The sequence below is a fragment of the Somniosus microcephalus genome, unplaced genomic scaffold (assembly GCF_052327205.1).
Source record: "Somniosus microcephalus isolate GS21.2 unplaced genomic scaffold, FLI_Smic_1.0 unresolved_chr7, whole genome shotgun sequence".
Taxonomy (NCBI): domain Eukaryota; kingdom Metazoa; phylum Chordata; class Chondrichthyes; order Squaliformes; family Somniosidae; genus Somniosus; species Somniosus microcephalus.
Window position 1 is genome coordinate 32822374 of NW_028225185.1, and position 24935 is coordinate 32847308.

At 56.9% G+C, this 24935-nt stretch overlaps 1 protein-coding gene across 1 annotated transcript in view; it reads right to left on the reverse strand.

Annotated features, from left to right (window-relative positions):
- Positions 1-24935, reverse strand: part of LOC147086755 (contactin-5-like) — a 380876-nt gene that overhangs the window by 109968 nt on the left and 245973 nt on the right. The window contains exons 11-13 of the mRNA XM_085978315.1: positions 14226-14369; positions 11038-11149; positions 7566-7732 (exon numbers count right to left, since the gene is read on the reverse strand). Coding sequence (XP_085834441.1) covers positions 7566-7732; positions 11038-11149; positions 14226-14369 — 423 coding nt within the window. The remainder of the gene's footprint in view (positions 1-7565; positions 7733-11037; positions 11150-14225; positions 14370-24935) is intronic.

Here is a 24935-nt window from a genome sequence, read left to right on the forward strand (position 1 = left end):
AATATACCGTTATATAGGTCAATATACTGTTATACAGGTCAATATGCCGTTATACAGGTCAATATACCATTATACAGGTCAATATACCGTTATATAGGTCAATATACCGTTATATACCGTTATACAGGTTAATATACCGTTATACAGGTTAATATACCGTTATATAGGTCAATATACCGTTATATAGGTCAATATACCGTTATATAGGTCAATATACCGTTATATACCGTTATACAGGTTAATATACCGTTATACAGGTTAATATACCGTTATATAGGTCAATATACCGTTATATAGGTCAATATACCGTTATATACCGTTATACAGGTTAATATACCGTTATACAGGTTAATATACCGTTATACAGGTTAATATACTGTTATACAGGTCAATATACTGTTATACAGGTCAATATACCGTTATACAGGTCAATATGTGTGGTAAACCACTGTTTGTATTCCACTGTGTACATGCCTGGACATGCCTCGGCTGACTCCTCCCACAAGTCCTAGTATAAAGGTGACTGCTCCCCAGCCCTTTGTATTCTGGACCGGTCGACCACTCGAGGCAGACCTTCATTCTTTTGTTAATAAAAGCCTTTAGTTACTCTCTTAACTCTCAGTCTTTTATGAGTAATTGATAGCGCGTCAATTTTATTAACAAAATTTTTATAATGGAGAAGATCCTCACAGCAGCATGCCTGGACTTAGATCATCGGGAGGCGGACTCATCCACCAAGTTTACTCACTGGCTTAAGTGTTTCGAAAAATTCCTGACCGCCTCCGCAGCAATCAAATCGGACGAGGACAAACTGGATGTCCTGACCTCCAAAGTGAACCACCGAGTGTACTCGGTCATCCAAGACGCGACCTCGTACGCGGACGCTATCAAGCTCCTCAAGGACCAGTACACGCGCCCAGTGAACGAAGTGTACGCCAGGCACCTTCTGGGGAGTCGTAAACAACAACCTGGGGAATCGACCATGGAATACCTTCAGGCACTGTCTGTGCTTGGCCGGGCCTGTGGTTGTAAGGATGTAAAGGCCGCCGTGTACACAGAGGAACTTATCCGGGACGCTTTTGTAGCGGGCCACAGATCCAATTACACCCGACAGCGACTGTTGGAGCAGAGTGACCTCGACCTCAACAAGGCCTCTGAACTCGCACTATCATTGGATGCAGCCTACCGGGGCATGGATGCCTACTCCTCTGCACCGTGGACGCCGCGGGGAATGACAGCCTGGGACACGGTAGGACCGCCTCATAGCGCCGTGCCACCCCAGCCACACCCCAGCAACGGCCCAACTACCGCAGCAGTGTCCCAAGGCCAGACAGCAGTGCCCCAAGGCCAGAAATGCTACTTCTGTGGCCAGGCAAAACACCCCAGAGCGCGCTGCCCGGCGAAAAACGCGATCTGCTCGGGCTGCGGGAAGAAGGGACACTACGCTAGCGTCTGCAGGGCCAAAGCCACCCCGAACCCCAGCAGCGCCGCGTGTGGGCCATGCGGGCCGCCATCTTGGGCCTCCCCGGCCATGTGCGAACCACCGGTACAGCAGCCATTTTGGACGCCTCCAGCCACATGGGGATCATGGACGCCGCCATCTTGGACGACAGCCGGAACGCAGCAGGCCCCCAACACCGCCTCATCTGATACCCGCAGCGACACACCGACCCCTACGCTGGCATCCGTTACACTGGACCAAGCGAGACCGCACCAGCTGGCCAGTTCCACAATGGACATTAAGGTAAATGGTCACGATACAATCTGCCTTTTTGACTCTGGGAGCACGGAGAGCTTCATCCACCCCGACACGGTGCGGCGTTGCTCTCTCCCAGTCCTGCCTGCGCACCAGCGGATTTCTATGGCCTCCGAGTCCCAGTCGGCGGACCTCGGCGGCTACTGCGTGGTGACACTAATAGTAGACGGGACTGTGTACGATCATTTTAAACTTCTGGTCCTGCCCGACCTCTGCGCTGCCGTCCTGCTGGGGTTAGATTTTCAGTGCCACCTTAAAAGTGTTACGATGGCGTACGGTGGACCCCTACCCCCACTCACAGTCCGCAGCCAGCAGCTCCCAAATTGCCCGCCGCGCACCAGGTGCAACCTCTCCACACTCAGAGTCACCCCCCCCCCCCACTGTTTGCTAACCTCACCCCCGACTGTAAGCCCATCGCCACAAAGAGCAGGCGATACAGTGCCGGGGACAGGGTTTTCATTAAAACCGAAGTGGAGCGGCTCCTGAAGGAAGGGATTATTGAGGGCAGCACCAGCCCCTGGCGAGCCCAGGTTGTGGTCGTTAAGACCGGCGAGAAGCAGCGCCTGGTCATCGACTACAGCCAGACAATAAATCGCTACACCCTGCTGGACGCCTACCCACTCCCCCGCATAGCTGATATGGTCAACCAGATCGCGCAGTACCGCGTCTTCTCGACCATTGACCTGAAATCAGCGTACCACCAGCTCCCTATCCGCCCTGAGGACTGCCAGTATACTGCCTTTGAGGCAAACGGCCGCCTCTATCACTTCCTTAGGGTTCCCTTTGGCGTCACCAACGGGGTCTCCGTCTTCCAAAGGGAGATGGACCGGATGGTAGATCAAAATGCGTTGCAGGCCACTTTCCCATATCTGGACAATGTGACCATCTGCGGCCGTGACTTGCAGGACCATGACGCAAACCTCGAAAAATTCCTCCGCACCGCCCAACTCCTGAACCTGACATATAACAAGGAGAAGTGCATATTCCGCACAAACCGCCTCGCCATCCTTGGCTGTGTTGTGGAACACAGAGTCATCGGCCCCGACCCCGACCGGATGCGTCCCCTTATGGAACTCCCACTGCCCCACTGCCTCAAGGCCCTGAAGAGGTGCCTAGGGTTTTTCTCCTATTACGCCCAGTGGGTCCCCTACTATGCGGACAAGGCCCATCCGCTGATCAAGTCCACCTCTTTTCCCTTGACGGCAGAGGCCCGCTTAGCCTTCCACCGTATCAAGGAGGACATTGCCAAAGCCACCATGCACGCAGTGGACGAATCCATCCCCTTCCAGGTGGAAAGCGACGCGTCCGACTTTGCCCTGGCCGCTACCCTCAATCAGGCGGGGAGACCCGTGGCCTTCTTTTCACGAACCCTCCAAGGCCCGGAGACCAGACACTCCGCTGTTGAGAAGGAGGCCCAGGCGATTGTGGAGGCTGTGCGTCATTGGAGGCACTACCTGGCCGGAAAACGATTTACCCTGCTCACTGACCAGCGTTCAGTTGCTTTCATGTTTAACAACAAGCAGAGGGGCAAAATCAAAAATGACAAGATCTTGAGGTGGAGAATTGAACTTTCCACCTACAATTACGAGATCTTGTACCGGCCCGGGAAGCTCAATGAACCCCCGGATGCGCTATCGCGTGGCACCTGCGCCAGCGCGCAGATCGATAGACTGCGGGCCCTCCACAATGACCTCTGCCACCCGGGGGTCACCAGGTTCTTCCACTTCATCAAGGCCCGCAACCTGCCTTACTCTATTGAGGAGGTCAGGACCATGACCAGGAACTGCCAAGTCTGCGCTGAGTGCAAACCGCACTTTTATAGACCAGACAGGGCCCACCTGATAAAAGCCACTCGCCCCTTCGAGCGCCTGAGCGTTGATTTTAAAGGGCCTCTCCCCTCCTCCGACCGCAATGTGTACTTCCTCAATATTATTGATGAGTACTCCCGTTTCCCGTTCGCCATCCCCTGCCCGGACATGACCAGTGCCACGGTCATTAAATGTCTGAACGACCACTTCACCCTGTTCGGTTTCCCCAGCTATATCCATAGCGACCGGGGCTCATCGTTTATGAGCGACGAACTCCGTCAGTACCTGCTAACTAGGGGTATTGCCACAAGCAGGACCACCAGTTACAACCCCCGGGGGAACGGACAGGTGGAAAGAGAAAATGCGACAGTTTGGAAGGCCGCCCTGCTAGCCTTAAAGTCTAGGGGCCTTCCAACCTCCCGCTGGCAGGATGTGCTCCCCGATGCGCTCCACTCTATTCGGTCACTGCTCTGCACTGCCACTAACACCACCCCTCATGAGAAAATGTTTGTCTTCCCAAGGAAGTCCACATCGGGGACATCGCTACCGCCATGGCTGACATCCCCAGGGCCGGTCCTACTGAGAAGGCACGTGAGGACCCATAAAACGGACCCCCTGGTCGAGAGGGCCGACCTCCTCCACGCCAACCCCCAGTATGCTTACATCGCATACCCGGACGGGCGGGAGGACACAGTCTCCATAAGAGACCTTGCACCCTCGGGGGCCGCAGTAACCCACTACTCACTACCACCACCCCCCACGACCCGATATCCAGCCCCAGCAGACGGCAGGCCTGGGCCCCGCGACCCGCTCGACATCTACGAGGACAACACGCCTGTGCCACAGCCTACGCAGGACTCGACGCGGGAAGCTCCACTACCCCTGCCGTCGCCACGCCGATCACAGCGGCAGACAAGACCTCCGGAGAGACTCCAATACACTAACTTTTAATACACTTCACCCCGCCGGACTCAATTTTAAACAAGGGGTGAATGTGGTAAACCACTGTTTGTATTCCACTGTGTACATGCCTGGACATGCCTCGGCTGACGGCTCCCACAAGTCCTAGTATAAAGGTGACTGCTCCCCAGCCCTTTGTATTTCTGGACCGGTCGACCACTCGAGGCAGACCTTCATTCTTTTGTTAATAAAAGCCTTTAGTTACTCTCTTAACTCTCAGTCTTTTATGAGTAATTGATAGCGCATCAATATGCCGCTATCACATAATCAGAGAATGGTGCAGCACAGAAGGAGGACATTCGGCCCATCCAGTCTGTGCTGGCTCTGTAGGAGAGCAATCCAGTCGGTCCCACTCGCCCGCTCTTTCCCCATATCCCTGCAATTGTTTCTCCTTTAAGTATTTCTCCAAATCCCTTTCGAAGGCTCCTAGTGAATCTGTATCCACCGCCCTCTCAGGCATCGCATTCCAAATCCTAACCACTCGCTGCGTAAAAAAGTTTTTCCCCGTGTCGCCTCGGATTCTTTTACCAATCACCTTCAATCTGTGTCCTCTGGTTACCGACCCTCCTGCCACTGGAAACAGTTTCTCCTTATTTACTCCATCAAAACCCCTCATGATTTTGAACACCTCTATCAAATCTCTTCTTAACCTTCTCTGCTCCAAGGAGAACAATCCCAGCTTCTCCAGTCTCTCCACATCACTGAAGTCCCTCATCCCTGGTACCATTCTGGTCAATCTCCCCTTAACCTTCTCTGCTCTAAGGAGAACAATCCCAGCTTCTCCAGTCTCTCCACATCATTGAAGTCCCTCATCCCTGGTACCATTCTGGTCAATCTCCCCTTAACCTTCTCTGCTCTAAGGAGAACAATCCCAGCTTCTCCAGTCTCTCCACATCACTGAAATCCCTCATCCCTGGTACCATTCTGGTCAATCTCCCCTTAACCTTCTCTGCTCTAAGGAGAACAATCCCAGCTTCTCCAGTCTCTCCACATCACTGAAGTCCCTCATCCCTGGTACCATTCTGGTCAATCTCCCCTTAACCTTCTCTGCTCTAAGGAGAACAATCCCAGCTTCTCCAGTCTCTCCACGTCACTGAAGTCCCTCATCCCTGGTACCATTCTGGTCAATCTCCCCTTAACCTTCTCTGCTCTAAGGAGAACAACGCCAGCTTCTCCAGTCTCTCCACGTCACTGAAGTCCCTCATCCCTGGTACCATTCTGGTCAATCTCCCCTTAACCTTCTCTGCTCTAAGGAGAACAATCCCAGCTTCTCCAGTCTCTCCACATCACTGAAGTCCCTCATCCCTGGAACCATTCTGGTCAATCTCCCCTTAACCTTCTCTGCTCTAAGGAGGACAATCCCAGCTTCTCCAGTCTCTCCACATCACTGAAGTCCCTCATTCCTGGAACCATTCTGGTCAATCTCCTCTGCACCCTCTCCAAAGCCTTCACGTCCTTCCTAAAGTGCGGTGCCCAGAACTGGACACAATACTCCAGCTGGGGTCTAACCAGTGTTTTATAAAGGTTTAACAAAACTTCCTGGCTTTTGAACTCTATGGGGGAAAAATTCGGTTGGTTGGCGCCTCCCGTTAGCACCTCCGTGGGGCGCTAGGAACTTGGCGGCCGGCCGCGGCGATTTTAGCGCCGCTCGCGAAATTGGCCAGTCGTTTTGCGGCGGCGCTGAACACTACCGCCACGATCCCCTGCGGCCCGCAGATCGTGACGTCAGTGAAGCGTGCAACGCCCCGGTCCGGAAATTGAGTGGCGCCCTCTGCCTTAGCGCCTGCTGCTAGGAACGACAGGTAGAGGGGGGGGACGATTTCAAGTCGGGAAAGGGGCTGGGGGAGCGCTATTTAAAGGCGGGCACTTCCTGCCTTTTCTTGTCGGCAAAATGTTTGGTTTTAACGCTGTCCTGAGGAGTTTTGGTCCTCAGCACCACTTTTAAGGTTCCTAAGCGCCGAGCTCTTTCCCTGGGCCTATCCATTGGTGCTTCCAACACAATTGCGTTTGTGGTCATTCCAGGCCGAGATTCAAGGCCACAATGAGCAGGGGGAGGCTGTTCAGCCCCCTCGAGCCTCTTCCGCCATTCCTCCTGTTCCTAATGTAACAGGCTCGAGGGGCTGAATGGCCTCCTCCTGTTCCTAATGTAACAGGCTCGAGGGGGCTGAATGGCCTCCTCCTGTTCCTAATGTAACAGGCTCGAGGGGCTGAATGGCCTCCTCCTGTTCCTAATGTAACAGGCTCGAGGGGGCTGAATGGCCTCCTCCTGTGCCTAATGTAACAGGCTCGAGGGGCTGATTGGCCTCCTCCTGTGCCTAACGTAACAGGCTCGAGGGGCTGAATGGCCTCCTCCTGTGCCTAATGTAACAGGCTCGAGGGGCTGAATGGCCTCCTCCTGTTCCTAATGCAACAGGCTCGAGGGGCTGAATGGCCTCCTCCTGTGCCTAATGTAACAGGCTCGAGGGGCTGAATGGCCTCCTCCTGTTCCTAATGTAACAGGCTCGAGGGGCTGAATGGCCTCCTCCTGTTCCTAATGTAACAGGCTCGAGGGGCTGAATGGCCTCCTCCTGTTCCGAATGTAACAGGCTCGAGGGGCTGAATGGCCTCCTCCTGTTCCTAATGTAACAGGCTCGAGGGGGCTGAATGGCCTCCTCCTGTTCCTAATGTAACAGGCTCGAGGGGGCTGAATGGCCTCCTCCTGTTCCTAATGTAACAGGCTCGAGGGGGCTGAATGGCCTCCTCCTGTTCCTAATGTAACAGGCTCGAGGGGCTGAAAAGGCCTCCTCCTGTTCCTAATGTAACAGGCTCGAGGGGGCTGAACGGCCTCCTCCTGTTCCTAATGTAACAGGCTCGAGGGGCTGAATGGCCTCCTCCTGTTCCTAATGTAACAGGCTCGCGGGGGGCTGAATGGCCTCCTCCTGTTCCTAATGTAACAGGCTCGCGGGGGGCTGAATGGCCTCCTCCTGTTCCTAATGTAACATGCTCGAGGGGGGCTGACTGGCCTCCTCCTGCTCTTATTTCTGATGTTCTTATGTCCTTACTTTTAACAACCAGGGTGGCGGTCATGTTGTCTTCACCGATTGGGTTCAAAGCGTTACAGGTGTACACGCCCCCGTCCGCCTTCCGCGCGTCGTCGATGCGCAGCGTCCCGCTGGTGTTCAGGAAGTAGCGCATGTCCTGCAGGACTGCCTCCATGTCTTCCTTGCTCCTACGGCAAAACACACAAAAAAAAAATCGGGAAAATCAATTCCGGCAACCAGCAATCGGAACGCACACTGCCCCCGCCTCCCCCGCACCCCGCTCCATTCCCCACCTCCTCCCCCATCTCCCCGCCCGTCCAGCCAGGCTCACGCTGGGGCAAATGTCAGAGCTTTGAGCACAGAAATCTAGGCTGACACTCCGGTGCCGCGCTGAGGTGTGCTCTAGCCAGGGCTTTGCACCGCTGCCGCATAACTTCGATCCCCTTGTATTCTAGTCCTCGAGATACAAAGGCCAGCATCCCATTAGCCTTATTGATTGTTTTCTGTACCCGACTGGGAGAATCACACCCCGCCACTGAGGGAGCGCCGCACTGTCGGAGGGGCGGTACTGAGGGAGCGCCGCACTGTCGGAGGGGCGGTACTGAGGGAGCGCCGCACTGTCGGAGGGGTGGTACTGAGGGAGCGCCGCACTCTCGGAGGGGCGGTACTGAGGGAGCGCCGCACTGTCGGAGGGGCGGTACTGAGGGAGCTCCGCACTGTCGGAGGGGCCGTACTGAGGGAGTACCGCACTGTCGGAGGGGCGGTACTGAGGGAGCGCCGTGCTGTCGGAGGGGCGGTACTGAGGGAGCGCTGCACTGTCAGAGGGGCAGTACTGTCGGAGGGGCGGTACTGAGGGAGCGCCGCACTGTCGGAGGGGCAATACTGAGGGAGCGCCGCACTGTCGGAGGGGCGGTACTGAGGGAGCGCCGCACTGTCGGAGGGGCGGTACTGAGGGAGCGCCGCAATGTCGGAGGGGCGGTACTGAGGGAGCGCCGCACTGTCGGAGGGCAGTACTGAGGGAGCGCCGCACTGTCGGAGGGGCAGTACTGAGGAAGCGCCGCACTGTCGGAGGGGCGGTACTGAGGGAGCGCCGCACTGTCGGAGGGGCGGTACTGAGGGAGCGCCGCACTGTCGGAGGGGCGGTACTGAGGGAGCGCCGCACTGTCGGAGGGGCAGTACTGAGGGAGCACCGCACTGTCGGAGGGGCAGTAATGAGGGAGCGCCGCACTGTCGGAGGGGCGGTACTGAGGGAGCGCCGCACTGTCGGAGGGGCGGTATTGAGGGAGCGCCGCACTGTCGGAGGGGCGGTACTGAGGGAGCGCCGCACTGTCGGAGGGGCGGTACTGAGGGAGCGCCGCACTGTCGGAGGGGCGGTACTGAGGGAGCGCCGCACTGTCGGAGGGGCGGTACTGAGGGAGCGCCGCACTGTCGGAGGGGCGGTACTGAGGGAGCGCCGCACTGTCGGAGGGGCTGTACTGAGGGAGCGCCGCACTGTCCGAGGGGCGGTACTGAGGGAGCGCCGCACTGTCGGAGGGGCAGTACTGAGGGAGCGCCGCACTGTCGGAGGGGCTGTACTGAGGGAGCGCCGCACTGTCGGAGGGGCGGTACTGAGGGAGCGCTGCACTGTCAGAGGGGCAGTACTGTCGGAGGGGCGGTACTGAGGGAGCGCCGCACTGTCGGAGGGGCAATACTGAGGGAGCGCCGCACTGTCGGAGGGGCGGTACTGAGGGAGCGCCGCACTGTCGGAGGGGCGGTACTGAGGGAGCGCCGCAATGTCGGAGGGGCGGTACTGAGGGAGCGCCGCACTGTCGGAGGGCAGTACTGAGGGAGCGCCGCACTGTCGGAGGGGCAGTACTGAGGAAGCGCCGCACTGTTGGAGGGGCGGTACTGAGGGAGCGCCGCACTGTCGGAGGGGCGGTACTGAGGGAGCGCCGCACTGTCGGAGGGGCGGTACTGAGGGAGCGCCGCACTGTCGGAGGGGCAGTACTGAGGGAGCACCGCACTGTCGGAGGGGCAGTAATGAGGGAGCGCCGCACTGTCGGAGGGGCGGTACTGAGGGAGCGCCGCACTGTCGGAGGGGCGGTATTGAGGGAGCGCCGCACTGTCGGAGGGGCGGTACTGAGGGAGCGCCGCACTGTCGGAGGGGCGGTACTGAGGGAGCGCCGCACTGTCGGAGGGGCGGTACTGAGGGAGCGCCGCACTGTCGGAGGGGCGGTACTGAGGGAGCGCCGCACTGTCGGAGGGGCGGTACTGAGGGAGCGCCGCACTGTCGGAGGGGCTGTACTGAGGGAGCGCCGCACTGTCCGAGGGGCGGTACTGAGGGAGCGCCGCACTGTCGGAGGGGCGGTACTGAGGGAGCGCCGCACTGTCGGAGGGGCGGTACTGAGGGAGCGCCGCACTGTCGGAGGGGCGGTACTGAGGGAGCGCCGCACTGTCCGAGGGGCGGTACTGAGGGAGCGCCGCACTGTCGGAGGTGCCGTCTTTCAGGATGAGACGTTAAACCGAGGCCCCGTCTGCCCTCTCAGGTGGATGTAAAAGATCCCACGGCCACTATTGGAAGAAGAGCAGGGGGGAGTTCTCCCCGGTGTCCTGGGGCCAATATTTATCCCTCAACCCACATCACTAAAAACTGGTTATCTGGTCATTGCTGTTTGTGGGAGCTTGCTGTGCGCAAATTGGCCGCCGCGTTTCCTACATTACAACAGTGACCACACTTCAAAAAATGTCCTTAATTGGCTGTGAAGCGCTTTGGGAGGTCCTGAGGTGGTGAAAGGCGCTGGAGAAATGGGAGTCTTTCTTTCTTTACGTGTGGCCGTGCGTGACACGTGAGCCTGGACTGCGCGCGTGAGCATTGGGTGAGTTCCTGTCCCTTTAACACCCCTTCAGCACTGCTTGCAGGGTAACACTAGAGGGAGACAGTGACGGCGTCAGTACGGGAGCAGCTCTCTCTGTCGGGTGTCGAGCTGTAGTTACACCCTTGTGGCGTACCGATCACAGAAAGGACACAATCCGCTTTTCAGTCCGTAGACTATAAATCAGGCGTCGTGCCTTTAAGAAGGATCACACCTTTAAGAAACTCGATCTGCAACATAGTTAAGCCCAGAGCGGGGGAGGAGCAGTCGAAGCTGTGGACTGATGAAAGGCAGTCGGACTTGGTGTAGTCTCTGACGCCATTTTGTGTTCAACATGCAGTCTCAACAATTAAACCTTTTCTGTTGAACCTCTCCGAGTTCCGTATTTTTTGTTAGGAGTACGTAGACTCCTACACCCTCCTTTCAGCAGGGCTGGTGGAGGATTTTGAATATAGTATGGAATGTCCCCGGCCCGTTTACATTAGAAACCCATTGACACGTGCCAGAGCTGCTGTCGCACCGCCCTTGCAGCCGGAGAGAGGAATCTTTATCCCCCCCTACCACCCCGCCAGTATCTAACTCCCCGTGTCACCGACAGACCCACGGAACCATTCCCCGTGCCCTCCCGGTGCTGTGCTTACCACAGGATTTTGGGGGTCGGTGCCCCAAAGGCTTTGCAGTGAAGGTACGCGGTCTGCTTCTCCACGATTTCGTATTTCTCATTCGGAGGGGTCAGGATCTGAGCCGGCAACTCTGGGAACAGAGAGAGGGGAAACACACACACAGACCTCAGGGCTGGCTTCAACACCACATCGGAAACAATGTACTGACTGCAAGCAACAGGCCACAGGGTGCAGAGGGCAGCTGGGAATCAACATCTTGTGATACACAAGACAGCGCACAGGCTGGAGTGTGTGATACACAAGACAGCGCACAGGCTGGATTGTGTGATACACAAGACAGCGCACAGGCTGGAGTGGGTGATACACAAGACAGCGCACAGGCTGGAGTGTGTGATACACAAGACACCGCACAGGCTGGAGTGTGTGATACACAAGACAGTGCACGGGCTGGAGTGTGTGATACACAAGACAGCGCACAGGCTGGAGTGTGTGATACACAAGACACCGCACAGGCTGGAGTGTGTGATACACACGACAGCGCACAGGCTGGAGTGTGTGATACACAAGACAGCGCACAGGCTGGAGTGTGTGATACACAAGACACCGCACAGGCTGGAGTGGGTGATACACAAGACAGTGCACGGGCTGGAGCGTGTTATACACAAGACAGCACACGGGCTGGAGTGTGTTATACACAAGACAGCGCACGGGCTGGAGCGTGTTATACACCGGACAGAGCACATGCTGGAGTGTGTTGTACACAGGACTGTGTGTAATGGATTGGGAGTGACACAGACTGTGTGTAATGGATTGGGAGTGACACAGACTGTGTGTAATGGATTGGGAGTGACGCAGACTGTGTGTAATGGATTGGGAGTGACACAGACTGTGTGTAATGGATTGGGAGTGACACAGACTGTGTGTAATGGACTGGGAGTGACACAGACTGTGTGTAATGGACTGGGAGTGACACAGACTGTGTGTAATGGATTGGGAGTGACACAGACTATGTGTAATGGACTGGGAGTGACACAGACTGTGTGTAATGGATTGGGAGTGAAACAGTCTGTGTGTAATGGACTGGGAGTGACACAGACTGTGTGTAATGGATTGGGAGTGACACAGACTGTGTGTAATGGACGGGGAGTGACACAGATTGTGTGTAATGGATTGGGAGTGACACAGACTGTGTGTAATGGACTGGGAGTGACACAGACTGTGTGTAATGGACTGGGAGTGACACCGACTGTGTGTAATGGACTGGGAGTGACACAGTGTGTGTGCAATGGACTGCGAGTGACACAGACTGTGTGTAATGGACTGGGAGTGACACAGACTGTGTGTAATGGACTGGGAGTGACACAGACTGTGTGTAATGGATTGGGAGTGACACAGACTGTGCGTAATGGATTGGGAGTGACACAGACTGTGTGTAATGGACTGGGAGTGACACAGACTGTGTGTAATGGACGGGGAGTGACACAGACTGTGTGTAATGGACTGCGAGTGACACAGTCTGTGTGTAATGGATTGGGAGTGACACAGACTGTGTGTAATGGATTGGGAGTGACACAGGCTGTGTGTAATGGACTGGGAGTGACACAGACTGTGTGTAATGGATTGGGAGTGACACAGACTGTGTGTAATGGACTGGGAGTGACACAGACTGTGTGTAATGGACTGGGAGTGAGACAGACTGTGTGTAATGGACTGGGAGTGACACACACTGTGTGTAATGGATTGGGAGTGACACAGACTGTATGTAATGGATTGGGAGTGACACAGACTGTGTGTAATGGACTGGGACTGACACAGACTGTGTGTAATGGACTGGGAGAGACACAGACTGTGTGTAATGGACTGGGAGTGACACAGACTGTGTGTAATGGACTGGGAGTGACACAGACTGTGTGTAATGGACTGGGAGTGACACACACTGTGTGTAATGGATTGGGAGTGACACAGACTGTGTGTAATGGACTGGGACTGACACAGACTGTGTGTAATGGATTGGGAGTGACACAGACTGTGTGTAATGGACTGGGAGTGACACACACTGTGTGTAATGGATTGGGACTGACACAGACTGTGTGTAATGGACTGGGACTGACACAGACTGTGTGTAATGGACTGGGACTGACACAGACTGTGTGTAATGGACTGGGACTGACACAGACTGTGTGTAATGGACTGGGAGTGACACAGACTGTGTGTAATGGACTGGGAGTGACACCGACTGTGTGTAATGGACTGGGATTGACACAGACTGTGTGTAATGGACTGGGAATGACACAGACTGTGTGTAATGGACTGGGAGTAACACAGACTGTGTGTAATGGACTGGGAGTGACACATTCTGTGTGTAATGGATTGGGAGTGACACAGACTGTGTGTAATGGACTGCGAGTGACACAGACTGTGTGTAATGGACTGGGATTGACACAGACTGTGTGTAATGGACTGGGAGTAACACAGACTGTGTGTAATGGACTGGGAGTGACACAGACTGTGTGTAATGGACTGGGAGTGACACAGACTGTGTGTAATGGACTGGGAGTGACACAGACTGTGTGTAATGGACTGGGAGTGACACAGTCTGTGTGTAATGGATTGGGAGTGACACCGACTGTGTGTAATGGATTGGGAGTGACACAGACTGTGTGTAATGGACGGGGAGTGACACAGACTGTGTGTAATGGATTGGGAGTGACACAGACTGTGTGTAATGGATTGGGAGTGACACAGACTGTGTGTAATGGACTGGGAGTGACACAGACTGTGTGTAATGGATTGGGAGTGACACAGACTGTGTGTAATGGACTGGGAGTGACACAGACTGTGTATAATGGATTGGGAGTGACACAGACTGTGTGTAATGGACTGGGAGTGACACAGACTGTGTGTAATGGACTGGGAGTAACACAGACTGTGTGTAATGGACTGGGAGAGACACAGACTGCGTGTAATGGATAGGGAGTGACACAGACTGTGTGTAATGGATAGGGAGTGACACAGACTGTGTGTAATGGACTGGGAGTGACACAGACTGCGTGTAATGGACTGGGAGTGACACAGACTGTGTGTAATGGATTGGGAGTGACGTAGCCCATGTTTCCGAGGCTGGGCGGGGTACTGCGCCCTTTGCCCCCACTGCGCTCCCCGCTAACAGGCAGGCACAAGGCGAGAGGGCCGTTCGGCCGACCTACCGATGACCTGCACGATGATGTTGGCGAGGAGCGTCCCGTGCTTGTTGCGGGCCTCGCACTGGTAGATGGCCGTGTCCTCTTTCTGAACTGCGGTCAGGATCACGGTGCTGCCCGTCACCTTCCTTCGCGGGTCGGGGTCGGTTTCTGCAGGAAACAAGAGAAACGGTAACTGGAAGGAAAGAAGGGAGGAAAGTAGGGAGGAAAGGAGGAGCGAAGGAGAATAAGAAGGAAAGAAAGAAAGCACAATAGCTTGCAATTCTATAGCCTCTTTCATGACCTCAGGACAACCAATGAAGGACTTTTTTTGAAGTCTGGTCACTGTTGTAATGCAGGAAACGCGGCAGGCAATTTGCGCACAGCAAACTCCCACAAACAGCAATGTGATAATGACCTGATCATCTGTTTTTAGTGATGTTGGGTGAGGGATAAATATTGGCCCCAGGACACCGGGGAGAACTCCCCCCTGCTCTTCTTCCAATAGTGGCCGTGGGAACTTTTACATCCACGTCTGACAGTGCGGCGCTCCCTCAGTAACGCCCCTCCGACAGTGCGGCGCTCCCGCAGTACCGCCCCTCCGACAGTGCGGCGCTCCCTCAGAACCGCCCCTCCGACAGTGCGGCGCTCCCTCGGTACCGCCCCTCCGACAATGCGGCGCTCCCTCGGTACCGCCCCTCCGACAATGCGGCGCTCCCTCGGTACCGCCCCTCCGACAGTGCGGCGCTCCCTCGGTACCGCCCCTCGGACAGTGCGGCGCTCCCTCAGTACCGCCCCTCCGACAGTGCGGCGCTCCCTCAGTACTGCCCCTCCGACAGTGCGGCGCACCCTCAGTACCGCCCCTCCGACAGTGCGGCGCTCCCTCAGTACCGCCCCTCCGACAGTGTGGCGCTCCCTCAGTACCGCCCCTCCGACAGTGTGCCGCTCCCTCAGTACCGCCCCTCCGACAGTGCGGCGCTCCCTCAGTACCGCCCCTCCGACAATGCGGCGCTCCCTCAATACCGCCCCTCCAACAGTGCGGCACTCCCTCAGGACCGCCCAACCGACAGTGCGGCGCTCCCTCAGTACCGCCGCTCCCTCAGTCCCCTCACTCCCAGTCCCTTCACTCACAGTCCCCTCACTCACAGTCCCCTCACTCACAGTCCCCTCACTCACAGTCCCCTCACTCACAGTCCCCTCACTCACAGTCCCCACTCACAGTCCCTTCACTCACAGTCCCTTCACTCACAGTCCCCTCACTCACAGTCCCCTCACTCACAGTCCCCTCACTCACAGTCCCCTCACTCACAGTCCCCTCACTCACAGTCCCTCACTCACAGTCCCTTCACTCACAGTCCCCTCACTCACAGTCCCCTCACTCCCAGTCCCTTCACTCACAGTCCCTTCACTCACAGTCCCCTCACTCCCAATCCCCTCACTCACAGTCACTCACTCACAGTCCCTTCACTCACAGTCCCTTCACTCACAGCTCCCTCACTCCCAGTCCCCTCACTCAGTCCCTTCACTCACAGTCCCTTCACTCACCGTCCCCTCACTCGCAGTCCCCTCACTCACAGTCCCCTCACTCACAGTCCCCTCACTCAAAGTCCCTTCACTCACAGTCCCCTCACTCGCAGTCCCCTCAATCGCTGTCGTCTCACTCGAAGTCCCCTCACTCACAGTCCCTTCACTCACAGTCCCCTCACTCACAGTCCCCTCACTCACAGTCCCCTCACTCACGGTCCCCTCACTCACAGTCCCTTCACTCACAGTCCCCTCACTCACAGTCCCCTCACTCACAGTCCCCTCACTCACAGTCCCCTCACTCACAGTCCCCTCACTCACAGTCCCTTCACTCACAGTCCCCTCACTCACAGTCCCCTCACTCACAGTCCCCTCACTCACAGTCCCCTCACTCACAGTCCCCTTCACTCACAGTCCCCTCACTCACAGTCCCTTCACTCGCAGTCCCCTCACTCGCAGTCCCTTCACTCACAGTCCCTTCACTCACAGTCCCCTCACTCACAGTCCCTTCACTCACAGTCCCCTCACTCACAGTCCCTTCACTCGCAGTCCCTTCACTCGCAGTCCCCTCACTCGCCATCCCTTCACTCACAGTCCCCTCACTCACAGTCCCTTCACTCACAGTCCCTTCACTCGCAGTCCCCTCACTCACAGTCCCCTCACTCACAGTCCCCTCACTCACAGTCCCCTCACTCACAGTCCCTTCACTCACATTCCCCTCACTCACAGTCCCCACTCACAGTCCCTTCACTCACAGTCCCCTCACTCACAGTCCCCTCACTCACAGTCCCCTCACTCACAGTCCCCTCACTCACAGTCCCCTCACTCACAGTCCCTTCACTCACAGTCCCCTCACTCACAGTCCCCTCACTCACAGTCCCCTCACTCACAGTCCCCTCACTCACAGTCCCCTCACTCACAGTCCCCTCACTCACAGTCCCCTCACTCACAGTCCCTTCACTCACCGTCCCCTCACTCACAGTCCCCTCACTCACAGTCGTCTCACTCGCAGTCCCCTCACTCACAGTCCCCTCACTCACAGTCCCTTCACTCACAGTCCCTTCACTCACAGTCCCCTCACTCACAGTCCCCTCACTCAGTCCCTTCACTCACCGTCCCCTCACTCACAGTCCCCTCACTCACAGTCCCCTCACTCACAGTCCCCTCACTCACCGTCCCCTCACTCGCAGTCGTCTCACTCGCAGTCCCCTCACTCACAGTCCCCTCACTCACAGTCCCTTCACTCACAGTCCCCTCACTCACAGTCCCCTCACTCACAGTCCCCTCACTCACAGTCCCCTCACTCGCAGTCCCCTTAATCGCAGTCGTCTCACTCGCAGTCCCCTCACTCACAGTCCCCTCACTCACAGTCCCCTCACTCGCAGTCCCCTCACTCGCAGTCCCCTCACTTGCAGTCCCCTTAATCGCAGTCCCTTCACTCGCAGTCCCCTCACTCGCAGTCCCCTCACTCGCAGTCCCCTCACTCGCAGTCGTCTCACTCGCAGTCGTCTCACTCGCAGTCCCTTCACTCGCAGTCCCTTCACTCACAGTCCCCTCACTCACAGTCCCCTCACTCACAGTCCCTTCACTCACAGTCCCTTCACTCACAGTCCCTTCACTCGCAGTCCACTCACTCGCAGTCCCCTCACTCACAGTCCCCTCACTCACAGTCCCCTCACTCACAGTCCCCTCACTCACAGTCCCTTCACTCACAGTCCCCTCACTCACAGTCCCCTCACTCCCAGTCCCCTCACTCACAGTCCCTCACTCACAGTCCCTCACTCACAGTCCCTCACTCACAGTCCCCTCATTCACAGTCCCTTCACTCACAGTCCCCTCACTCAGTCCCTTCACTCACAGTCCCCTCACTCACAGTCTCCTCACTCACCGCCCCTCCGACAGTGCGGTGCTCCCTCAGTATCGCCCCTCCGACAGTGCGGTGCTCCCTCAGTATCGCCCCTCCGACAGTGCGGCGCTCCCTCAGTACCGCCCCTCCGACAGTGCGGCGCTCCCTCAGTACCGCCCCTCCGACAGTGCGGCGCTCCCTCAGTACCGGCGCTCCGACAGTGCGGCGCTCCCTCAGTACCGCCCCTCCGACAGTGCGGCGCTCCCTCAGTACCGCCCCTCCGACAGTGCAGCGCTCCCTCAGTACCGCCCCTCCGACAGTGCGGCGCTCCCTCAGTACCGCCCCTCCGACAGTGCGGCGCTCCCTCAGTACCGTCCCTCCGAAAGTGCGGCGCTCCCTCAGTACCGCCCCGCCGACAGTGCGGCGCTCCCTCAGTACCGCCCCTCCGACAGTGCGGCGCTCCCTCAGTACCGCCCCTCCGACAGTGAGGCGCTCCCTCAGTACCGCCCCGGCTCTCCCTCAGTACTGCCCCTCCGACAGTGCGGCGCTCCCTCAGTACCGCCCCTCCGACAGTGCGGCGCTCCCTCAGTACTGCCACTCCACCACTGCCCCTCACTCACAGCCCCTCACTCACAATCCCTTCACTCACAGTCGCCTCACTCACAGTCCCTTCACTCACAGTCCCCTCACTCACAGTCTCTTCACTCACAGTCCCCTTCCCTCACAGTCCCCTCACTCACAGTCCCTTCACTCACAGTCCCCTCACTCCCAGTCCCTTCACTCACAGTCCCCTTCACTCACAGTCCCCTCACTCACAGTCCCCTCACTCCCAGTCCCCTCACTCACAGTCCCTTCACTCACAGTCCCTTCACTCACAGTCCCTTCACTCAGTCCCTTCACTCACAGTCCCTTCACTCACAGTCCCCTTCACTCACAGTCCCCTCACTCACAGTCCCCTCACTCACAGTCCCTTCACTCACAGTCCCTTCACTCACAGTCCCTTCACTCACAGTCCCCTCACTCACAGTCCCCTCACTCCACAGTCCCCTCACTCACAGTCCCCTCACTCACAGTCCCTTCACTCACAGTCCCTTCACTCACAGTCCCCTCACTCACAGTCCCCTTCCCTCACAGTCCCTTCACTCACAGTCCCTTCACTCACAGTCCCTTCACTCACAGTCCCTTCACTCACAGTCCCCTTCACTCACAGTCCCCTCACTCACAGTCCCCTCACTCACAGTCCCTTCACTCACAGTCCCCTCACTCACAGTCCCCTCACTCACAGTCCCTTCACTCACAGTCCCTTCACTCACAGTCCCTTCACTCACAGTCCCCTCACTCACAGTCCCCTCACTCCACAGTCCCCTCACTCACAGTCCCTTCACTCACAGTCCCTTCACTCACAGTCCCCTCACTCACAGTCCCTTCACTCACAGTCCCTTCACTCACAGTCCCTTCACTCACAGTCCCCTCACTCCACTGTCCCCTCACTCACAGTCCCTTCACTCACAGTCCCTTCACTCACAGTCCCTTCACTCACAGTCCCTTCACTCACAGTCCCCTCACTCACAGTCCCCTCACTCACAGTCCCTTCACTCCACAGTCCCTTCACTCACAGTCCCTTCACTCACAGTCCCTTCACTCACAGTCCCCTCACTCACAGTCCCCTCACTCCACAGTCCCCTCACTCACAGTCCCTTCACTCACAGTCCCTTCACTCACAGTCCCCTCACTCACAGTCCCCTCACTCACAGTCCCTTCACTCACAGTCCCTTCACTCACAGTCCCCTCACTCACAGTCCCCTCACTCACAGTCCCTTCACTCACAGTCCCTTCACTCACAGTCCCCTCACTCACAGTCCCCTCACTCCACAGTCCCCTCACTCACAGTCCCTTCACTCACAGTCCCTTCACTCACAGTCCCTTCACTCACAGTCCCCTCACTCACAGTCCCCTCACTCCACAGTCCCCTCACTCACAGTCCCTTCACTCACAGTCCCTTCACTCACAGTCCCTTCACTCACAGTCCCCTCACTCCACAGTCCCCTCACTCACAGTCCCTTCACTCACAGTCCCTTCACTCACAGTCCCTTCACTCACAGTCCCCTCACTCCACAGTCCCCTCACTCACAGTCCCTTTACTCACAGTCCCTTCACTCACAGTCCCTTTACTCACAGTCCCCTCACTCCACAGTCCCCTCGCTCACAGTCCCCTCACTCACAGTCCCTTCACTCACAGTCCCTTCACTCACAGTCCCTTCACTCACAGTCCCTTCACTCACAGTCCCTTCACTCAGTCCCTTCACTCACAGTCCCCTCACTCCCAGTCCCTTCACTCACAGTCCCTTTACTCACAGTCCCTTCACTCACAGTCCCCTCACTCACAGTCCCCTCACTCCACAGTCCCCTCGCTCACAGTCCCCTCGCTCACAGTCCCCTCACTCACAGTCCCCTCACTCACAGTCCCCTCACTCACAGTCCCCTCACTCACAGTCCCCTCACTCACAGTCCCCTCACTCACAGTCCCTTCACTCACAGTCCCCTCACTCACAGTCCCTTCACTCACAGTCCCTTCACTCAGTCCCCTCACTCACAGTCCCCTCACTCCACAGTCCCCTCACTCACAGTCCCTTCACTCACAGTCCCCTCACTCACAGTCCCTTCACTCACAGTCCCTTCACTCACAGTCCCCTCACTCACAGTCCCTTCACTCACAGTCCCTTCACTCACAGTCCCTTCACTCACAGTCCCTTCACTCACAGTCCCCTCACTCACAGTCCCTTCACTCACAGTCCCTTCACTCACAGTCTCCTCACTCAGTCCCCTCACTCACAGTCCCTTCACTCACAGTCCCTTTACTCACAGTCCCTTCACTCACAGTCCCCTCACTCCACAGTCCCCTCACTGACAGTCCCCTCACTCACAGTCCCCTCACTCACAGTCCCTTCACTCACAGTCCCTTCACTCACAGTCCCTTCACTCACAGTCCCCTCACTCACAGTCCCTTCACTCACAGTCCCTTCACTCACAGTCTCCTCACTCAGTCCCCTCACTCACAGTCCCCTCACTCACAGTCCCTTTACTCACAGTCCCTTCACTCACAGTCCCCTTCACTCACAGTCCCCTCACTCACAGTCCCCTCACTCACAGTCCCTTCACTCACAGTCCCTTCACTCACAGTCCCTTTACTCACAGTCCCCTCACTCCACAGTCCCCTCACTGACAGTCCCCTCACTCACAGTCCCCTCACTCACAGTCCCTTCACTCACAGTCCCCTCACTCACAGTCTCCTCACTCACAGTCCCTTCACTCACAGTCCCCTCACTCACAGTCTCCTCACTCACAGTCCCCTCACTCACAGTCCCTTCACTCACAGTCCCCTCACTCACAGTCTCCTCACTCAAAGTCCCCTCACTCAAAGTCCCCTCACTCACAGTCCCTTCACTCACAGTCCCCTCACTCAAAGTCCCCTCACTCACAGTCCCTTCACTCACAGTCCCCTCACTCACAGTCCCCTCCCTCACAGTCCCCTCACTCAGTCCCCTCACTCACAGTCCCCTTCACTCACAGCCCCCTCGCTCACAGTCCCCTCACTCACAGTCCCTTCACTCACAGTCTCCTCACTCACAGTCCCCTCACTCACAGTCTCCTCACTCACAGTCCCTTCACTCACAGTCCCTTCACTCACAGTCCCCTCACTCACAGTCCCTTCACTCACAGTCCCTTCACTCACAGTCTCCTCACTCACAGTCCCTTCACTCACAGTCCCTTCACTCACAGTCCCCTTCACTCACAGTCCCTTCACTCACAGTCCCCTCACTCACAGTCCCTTCACTCACAGTCCCCTCACTCACAGTCCCCTCCCTCACAGTCCCCTCACTCAGTCCCCTCACTCACAGTCCCCTTCACTCACAGCCCCCTCGCTCACAGTCCCCTCACTCACAGTCCCTTCACTCACAGTCTCCTCACTCACAGTCCCCTCACTCACAGTCTCCTCACTCACAGTCCCTTCACTCACAGTCCCTTCACTCACAGTCCCCTCACTCACAGTCCCTTCACTCACAGTCCCCTCACTCACAGTCCCCTCACTCAAAGTCCCCTCACTCACAGTCCCTTCACTCACAGTCCCCTCACTCAAAGTCCCCTCACTCACAGTCCCTTCACTCACAGTCCCCTCACTCACAGTCCCCTCCCTCACAGTCCCCTCACTCAGTCCCCTCACTCACAGTCCCCTTCACTCACAGCCCCCTCGCTCACAGTCCCCTCACTCACAGTCCCTTCACTCACAGTCTCCTCACTCACAGTCCCCTCACTCACAGTCTCCTCACTCACAGTCCCTTCACTCACAGTCCCTTCACTCACAGTCCCCTCACTCACAGTCCCTTCACTCACAGTCCCTTCACTCACAGTCTCCTCACTCACAGTCCCTTCACTCACAGTCCCTTCACTCACAGTCCCCTTCACTCACAGTCCCTTCACTCACAGTCCCCTCACTCACAGTCCCCTTCACTCACAGTCCCCTCACTCACAGTCCCCTCACTCACAGTCCCTTCACTCACAGTCCCCTCACTCACAGTCCCTTCACTCACAGTCCCCTCACTCACAGTCCCTTCACTCACAGTCCCTTCACTCACAGTCCCTTCACTCACAGTCCCCTCACTCACAGTCCCTTCACTCACAGTCCCTTCACTCACAGTCTCCTCACTCAGTCCCCTCACTCACAGTCCCTTCACTCACAGTCCCTTCACTCACAGTCCCTTCACTCACAGTCCCTTTACTCACAGTCCCCTCACTCCACAGTCCCCTCACTGACAGTCCCCTCACTCACAGTCCCTTCACTCACAGTCTCCTCACTCAAAGTCCCCTCACTCAAAGTCCCCTCACTCACAGTCCCTTCACACACAGTCCCTTCACTCAGTCCCTTCACTCACAGTCCCCTCACTCACAGTCCCTTCACTCACAGTCCCTTCACTCACAGTCCCTTCACTCACAGTCCCCTCACTCACAGTCCCCTCACTCACAGTCCCTTCACTCACAGTCCCTTCACTCACAGTCCCCTCACTCACAGTCCCTTCACTCACAGTCCCTTTACTCACAGTCCCTTCACTCACAGTCCCTTTACTCACAGTCCCCTCACTCCACAGTCCCCTCGCTCACAGTCCCCTCACTCACAGTCCCTTCACTCACAGTCCCCTCACTCACAGTCCCTTCACTCACAGTCCCTTCACTCAGTCCCCTCACTCCACAGTCCCCTCGCTCACAGTCCCCTCACTCACAGTCCCTTCACTCACAGTCCCCTCACTCCACAGTCCCCTCACTCACAGTCCCCTCACTCACAGTCCCTTCACTCACAGTCCCCTCACTCACAGTCCCCTCACTCCACAGTCCCCTCACTCACAGTCCCTTCACTCACAGTCCCTTCACTCACAGTCCCTTCACTCACAGTCCCCTCACTCACAGTCCCCTCACTCCACAGTCCCCTCACTCACAGTCCCTTCACTCACAGTCCCTTTACTCACAGTCCCTTCACTCACAGTCCCTTCACTCACAGTCCCCTCACTCCACAGTCCCCTCGCTCACAGTCCCCTCACTCACAGTCCCTTTACTCACAGTCCCTTCACTCACAGTCCCTTCACTCACAGTCCCCTCACTCACAGTCCCCTCACTCCACAGTCCCCTCACTCACAGTCCCTTCACTCACAGTCCCTTTACTCACAGTCCCTTTACTCACAGTCCCCTCACTCACAGTCCCCTCACTCCACAGTCCCTTTACTCACAGTCCCCTCACTCACAGTCCCCTCACTCACAGTCCCCTCGCTCACAGTCCCCTCACTCACAGTCCCTTCACTCACAGTCCCTTCACTCAGTCCCCTCACTCACAGTCCCTTCACTCACAGTCCCTTCACTCACAGTCCCCTCACTCACAGTCCCTTCACTCACAGTCCCTTCACTCACAGTCCCTTCACTCACAGTCCCTTCACTCACAGTCCCTTCACTCACAGTCCCCTCACTCACAGTCCCTTCACTCACAGTCCCCTCACTCACAGTCCCTTCACTCACAGTCTCCTCACTCAGTCCCCTCACTCACAGTCCCTTCACTCACAGTCCCTTCACTCACAGTCCCTTCACTCACAGTCCCTTCACTCACAGTCCCCTCACTGACAGTCCCCTCACTCACAGTCCCCTCACTCACAGTCCCTTCACTCAAAGTCCCCTCACTCAAAGTCCCCTCACTCACAGTCCCTTCACTCACAGTCCCCTCACTCAAAGTCCCCTCACTCACAGTCCCTTCACTCACAGTCCCCTCACTCACAGTCCCCTCCCTCACAGTCACCTCACTCAGTCCCCTCACTCACAGTCCCCTTCCCTCACAGCCCCCTCGCTCACAGTCCCCTCACTCACAGTCCCTTCACTCACAGTCTCCTCACTCACAGTCCCCTCACTCACAGTCTCCTCACTCACAGTCCCCTTCCCTCACAGCCCCCTCGCTCACAGTCCCCTCACTCACAGTCCCTTCACTCACAGTCCCTTCACTCACAGTCCCTTCACTCACAGTCCCTTCACTCACAGTCTCCTCACTCACAGTCCCTTCACTCACAGTCCCTTCACTCACAGTCTCCTCACTCACAGTCCCCTCACTCCACAGTCCCCTCACTCACAGTCCCCTCACTCACAGTCCCCTCACTCCCAGTCCCCTTCACTCACAGTCCCCTCACTCAGTCTCTTTACTCACAGTCCCTTCACTCACAGTCCCTTCACTCACAGTCTTCACTCACAGTCCCTTCACTCCCAGTCCCTTCACTCCCAGTCCCTTCACTCACAGTCCCCTTCACTCACAGTCCCCTCACTCACAGTCCCCTTCACTCACAGTCCCTTCACTCACAGTCCCCTCACTCACAGTCCCCTCACTCACAGTCCCCTCACTCAAAGTCCCCTCACTCACAGTCCCCTCACTCACAGTCCCCTCACTCACAGTCCCCTCACTCACAGTCCCCTCACTCACAGTCCCCTCACTCACAGTCCCTTCACTCACAGTCCCTTCACTCACAGTCCCTTCACTCACAGTCCCTTCACTCACAGTCCCCTCACTCACAGTCCCTTTACTCACAGTCCCCTCACTCACAGTCCCCTCACTCACAGTCCCTTCACTCACAGTCCCTTCACTCACAGTCCCTTCACTCACAGTCCCTTCACTCACAGTCCCTTCACTCACAGTCCCCACTCACAGTCCCCTCACTCACAGTCCCCTCACTCACAGTCCCTTCACTCACAGTCCCCTCACTCACAGTCCCCTCACTCACAGTCCCCTTCACTCACAGTCCCCTCACTCACAGTCCCTTCACTCACAGTCCCCTCACTCACAGTCT